Below are 6,160 nucleotides of genomic sequence, written 5' to 3' on the forward strand. Positions count from 1 at the left end.
CAATATGTTAAGAATACAATGCATAATTCCTGTCAGTATTCTTACTGCCATTTGAGATCTCAAGCTTTCCATAGTTTGCTATGTGGTCTTTGTGAATTACAAAGTCAAAATAAGGGGGGAAATGAATCTCTAGTGATCAACTTTCTTTAACTAGTCTGTTCCTCATGACAAATATTCAACACGTTATTGCCCTCATATAAACTCAGGGCTGAGCAAATAGTAGACACCTTGATGAATATCTATTGAATGAAAATGGACACTAGCCAATTGGCCATGCTCCTAAGCCACCAAACATTATGACCCTTGTATGGAGGGGAGAAGGAAAGAGAAGGGATAGGTAAGTCTTCATCAATTCTTCCTATTTTTGCACTTTCCAAACAAAGTTAAATAATGTTAGAAGCCAGTTTCTCAATTTTCCCCCCAAAGCCCAATATGAGCTCTGTAATTTGGTAAAAGAAAAAAAAAAAAAAAAAAAAGCAGGGGCAGCTAGGTGGTGCCGTGGATAGAGCATCAGCCCTGAATTCAGGAGGACCCGAGTTCAAATCTGCTCTCAGACACTTAACACTTCCTAGCTGTGTGACCTTGAGCAAGTCACTTAACCCCAGCCTCAGAAAAAAAAAAGAAAAAAAATGATTTTTTTAAATAAATTATGCTTGGAAATAATAACACATTTACAAACCTAGATTTTGAAGAATCCATATTTTTTATCTTTTAAAATTGGGAAATTTTCCCATTTCCTGGTCTACATCATCACTTCCATTCTTCATAATTTCTCAAATAGCACTGATAGCAATTTATCTATTTTGCTGGATCCCAGAATACAAAACTAATTCTAATGACTGGACATTATAGAGGTGATGTTGACATAAAATTGTGAAAAACTTCCTAACAATTCTCCAAAAGGAAAATAAGATTCCTACAAATTGTCACTGAGGACTTATTATGTAGAAACCATATGAATACTTATAAGAGGTGGTATAAAAGGACATGCTTGGCCATGAATTACTTTACTGTCTGGGATCCTTCCCATTTAAATATTCTATTATTCTCAGTCATGCCAGACAAATCCACTTACTTTCTGATTTTGATGGTAAATCCTGAGAATGCTAGAGACAAAGTATACTTTGATTTCACTAAGACAAGAGACCAAATCTTTCATGATATCCTTTTGGATAAATTGAGTGTAAATTAGATAAGCATAAATAACTATACCCAATGCTTTTACATTAATGGGGCAATGTCAGCCCAGAAAGAGGTCTGTAGTGATGTGCCAATTCAATTGATAATCAATTGAATTGGGGAAAGTTGTACATGTCATTAATCAAATGCATAGATAACACTAAACTAGAAAAAATAGTTTATATATTGGATGAGTCAAGTCCACAAATGTCTTTATTGTTTAGATGTATGTCAAATACAAAAAAGATTAAATTTAATCAAGATTAAGTATTAAGTCCTGAACTTGAGGTCAAAAAATTAGCTGCAAATGTATAGAATGACAAAAACATGCTTAAATAAAAAGTGGGGATTTTATTTGAATGAAAATAATAGAATTTTAAGGTATGAGTTTTAGTAGGCAACAAATACTATTATAGGCTAAGATTGTGCTAATTAAAGTATTGTTTAGCTTAAGGAGTATAACATTATTATAATCTTTGTCAGGTCACATGTAGAATGTCATATGAAGTCTTGGACATTATATTTTAAGAGGGATATCATAGCATTTTCTCTTGCTTATACTAACCGAGTTTCATATATTTATCATGATATTTGGCCCTTTGACTCATTACTATCATAGCAGTCCATTGCCTCCTTTCCATACTCTCTTATATCACAACCATTCTTCATCTTTTTTACTTCACCTTAGGTTCCCTTAACTCTCGGACTTTCCATATTTTTTTAACAAATGTACCTTCATGTCTGGGTAATCCTCATTATCCACTTGCCTCTTCTACTAATTTTGAGGCAATGATTACTTACAGAAAAAAGTAATAAAAGAAAATATATTTTTTACCCATGAAAAAATTTTTGAATAAATGTTTTTAGTTCTAGTGGCTATAAAGCACAAAAGGTACGAATGGTTAACTAATTATTATAATTGATTAGTGGTATTAAGCTTATTTGTATCAACTAGTTTTACTCCCAACTCAGTCTGGAAGTGGTCCCAGCTCCTAGATCACATATTGGCATCTTTGACTAGAAGAAATGTGTCCTTTCAACATTCCTGCCAGACTCTCCTTCTTCTTCCCAAGACTGAATGGGTCTTGACTTTACCTACCTTCCAAATCAATTGAACTAGCTCATTAAGTTATGAGTTATGCTACCAGCCAACCATTAAAGAACATAATTAGCACTGTCCTAATCCTGGTTTTCCATGTTTTATTCTTTTATTCAATAATCACCTCAATCACTATCAATTCCATATTAGTAATAATTATGACATCTCTAATTTATATTTCTGCCGCTGCCTTTATATATGGCTTCATTGTTACCTGACAGAATAATGACAATAATCTCCTCATGTATCTTCCTGCCTCCATTCTCCCTTATCTTAAATTCAAGCTTCATGTTGCTGTCAAAATTAACTTTCTTATGTATGAATCTCACTACTGCATAGAAATCATGTATGACTTCCTATTATCTACTAAAATAAATTAAAACTTCTTTTCCCAACATTAGTAAAAAATTCCTCCCAATCAAAGTTTGGGTATATAGGGGAGCAGGAGGAAATCAGAGATGGGGTTTTGCCTTGAATCTGTTAGGCACCCTGGAGCAAGAGGAAGAGTGAGACATTTATCCTCTTACAGTCTATGCTAGAACTCCAGCTTGAATGGATTTTGCAGAGCATCTTGGAGGAGATAGGGATGCACCTCCAGTGAATTTAGAGATTAAATAAGGATTCTCCCTCCACCCCCTATGGAAGAACCAAGAATCACTGACCAGCCAAAATATTGACTATCTCAAATGGGGTAATGAAGAGTAGGGTATGACTGAAAAATTATTCAACAAAAACAAAATTAAATTCCTCTTTTCCTGGAAATATTTCCCTGGCCTCCCCACTTAGTAATAATAGGTTTTACATAGTGTATTGTTCTGTCATTCTCTAATGCTTTCAGCATGTTATATTTTCTGTCTGAGTTTTTTGCTGTTATTATTCTTATCCAAACTAGAGTTCTGGAGGGATAGGACATCAAAATTTTGTATCCATTACCTTCCCCTGCACCTCTAAATAGTGTCCCACATTTCCCTCCCCTATGAGCATTCAATAAATGTTTATGCTGGCCATGGTGCTGACAGCTTGTGTTTCCCTGGAGATCCCAACATGTACTAATAAAAAAGCAACCAGAAACAGTGACAGCATTTCTGAGCTATTGAATTAAATCAGGAATGGAGATTTCAAGCATCTGGGAAAAATTCATCAAAGAATCAGGGAGAATACATTTTGAGTTAGATAATATTTATTTAATTGAATTCTAGTTGATACCAAGAGTTCATTCCCCAGGAGTTAAGGCAAGATTCTTTCTCCCATTCTTAAAAAGTTCAAACCCAACAGACTCAGTCATAAGGATACAAGATGAATATTGATGACTATTTCTTAGTTAAGAGAGGACATCCTATATCTTCTCACAGTAAGTAACTCCTAAAAGGCTGAGGACTTGAAAAGATTTTCTTAATATGTTTTATCTCTGTCTCTCTGTCTTTCTTTATTAATACTTAATTTTTTCAGCTTCCTCACCTCCCCTTCAGCAAATCTATATTCTCTTATCTCCCAACCTCTTTATCCTTGGATGTAAAAGGTCATCAGAAAAAGAATGGCATTCATCTCTTTGGTCATATTGAGAAAGGTGGCAAGATTCTTAGGCAGAAATATTGCTGGTAGTAACTCAAAGTTTCTAAAATATGGATTTCTTAACCTAAGGGACCCAAGACTCACAAAACAGATTTGGGGGGGGGGGGCTCAGAACTTGGATGTGAAAAAATATATCTTTGTTTTCACTAACTTTTAAATGAAATTTTTTTTATTTTCTTCAATTATATTGAATTTTTAAAATGTATTCTAAGATGTCCATGGGCTTTACTAAGAAAAGATTATTTTCTAGAATCATACACCTATATGTATACTTTAGAACTCCAGAGCCTTGAGATTTCTAGGAAAATCACTGGGAGCAGCCCCCTATCTTCTAGTAAATGAAGGTCTAAATTTTCTAGGAGCAGACACTACTACCCTTTTTTCCCTTTAGGAACCTAGTCCAGGTTTTTATTCTTCCCCAGACTAACTAGGTTCTTCCCTATATCTAGCTATCATCTCTCTAAATTCAATTAAAATTAACATATATCTATGAAATCCCTGTTAAGTGAAAGGCATTATATTTGACACTAGTTACAGAAATGAAATAAGACATAGAACCTGTTATCAAAGACTTTGCAGTCCAATAGAAGAAAAGTTAAGAATCTGGCTAGTTTCCTAATACACGGGAGTTTGATGAATGCAAAGAGGTGCCCAGAGTGCTAGAAAAAAATTTTTTGAAGAGAGAGAGATTGACATCCCCAGAATGTGGGTAGGCAGTAGATATTATTCAAGGAAGGTTTCCTGGAGTAAATGACAACTGATAGTTTTAAAGGAGGGAAATTCTGTCAACACAGATCACAAAAATGTTCATCATAGTTTGGAAGACAATAACAAATAACCCTTCAGCCTCCTTTTTTTCCTGACAAAGACTTTTGTACTCATTTTTGCTTCACTTATTTAGACTCCCTCCAGTATCCAGAGAAGAAGTGAATGTAATGCACAGACTGAACCTTTGGGGAAAAGGAACATGCCCTTCACCTCCAGTACTATATCTGATGTTCTGGCCACAGATTTGTGTGTGTGTGTCTCTTTCACTCTCAAGCAGATATTAAGATATATTTTGCTATGATTCCCATCTCCAGTACCCTGAACAGCTCCCATCTCCAGATCTCTGAATTCATCCTAATGGGATTCCCAGGCATCCACAGATGGCAGCACTGGCTTTCCCTCCCCCTGGTACTGCTCTACCTCTTAGCCCTCACTGCCAATCTCCTCATCCTGATGACTATATGGCATGATCTGACTTTGCACAAACCTATGTACAAGTTCTTGGGCATTCTTGCTGTAGTGGATGTAGGTCTGGCCACCACCATCATGCCCAAGATCTTAGCCATCTTCTGGTTCAATGCCAAGACCATTAGCCTTCCTGAGTGTTTTACTCAGATATATGCTATTCATTGGTTTGTGAGCATGGAATCAGGCATTTTCCTCTGCATGGCTTTTGATAGGTATATGGCCATTTGCCATCCTCTTTACTATCCCTCTCTTGTCACAGATACCTTCATCTTCAAAGCTGCAATATCTATGATGATCAGAAATGGCCTGTTAGTCATGCCAGTGCCCGTGCTGGCTGCCATGCGACATTACTGCTCTGGAAATGAGATTGAACATTGCTTGTGCTCTAACTTGGGGGTTATCAGCCTGGCATGTGATGACATCACAGTAAACAGATTTTACCAGCTGGCCCTGGCTTGGGTGGTGATTGGAAGTGATATGGCTCTGGTTTTTTCCTCTTATATCTTGATCCTACGCTCTGTGCTAAAGCTGAATTCCACTGAAGCCATTTCAAAAGCCCTCAGTACATGCAGCTCCCACCTCATTCTCATCCTTTTCTTCTATACAGCTATCGTTGTGGTGTCTGTCACACACCTGGCAGAAAGGAAGTTTCCCCTAATTCCTGTGCTCCTCAATGTACTGCATAATGTCATCCCTCCAGCCCTAAACCCTATGGTATATGCTCTCAGAACTCAAGATCTTAGGTTGGGTTTCCAGAAGGTACTAGGACAACATCGTGAAATGTCCAGAAAGTAACTCTCATTGGTGAACCTCCTAAACTGAAGACTAGGCAAGAGAGAGTTCAGTTGCACAGGTCAGAGTCCTTGGTTCTAAATAGTAAATTATTCTTTTCAAGGCATATATGTAGATACAGTGGTAATGTTTTGGGGTATAATAGACCAGGGGTTCAAAGATTTGTTTCTCTTTTCTTCCAATCCTTCCATTTATTTAGCTAGTTATTAGGGATGATTGACAAGATTAGCATTCCAAATAACGTCCTTAGGGATACTGTTAATGGAAGGAACCAGGAGCCCT

At 36.5% G+C, this 6,160-nt stretch overlaps 1 protein-coding gene across 1 annotated transcript; it reads left to right on the top strand.

The window, feature by feature from the left end:
• Positions 1 to 4,915: 4,915 nt before the first annotated feature.
• Positions 4,916 to 5,881, top strand: OR56B4 (olfactory receptor family 56 subfamily B member 4). The gene has a single exon (XM_074297610.1). It carries the CDS (start codon positions 4,916 to 4,918, stop codon positions 5,879 to 5,881), a length of 966 nt encoding a protein of 321 aa, XP_074153711.1.
• The last annotated feature ends 279 nt before the right edge of the window (positions 5,882 to 6,160 follow it).

This window comes from Sminthopsis crassicaudata, chromosome 3 (genome assembly GCF_048593235.1).
Source record: "Sminthopsis crassicaudata isolate SCR6 chromosome 3, ASM4859323v1, whole genome shotgun sequence".
Lineage (NCBI taxonomy): Eukaryota > Metazoa > Chordata > Mammalia > Dasyuromorphia > Dasyuridae > Sminthopsis > Sminthopsis crassicaudata.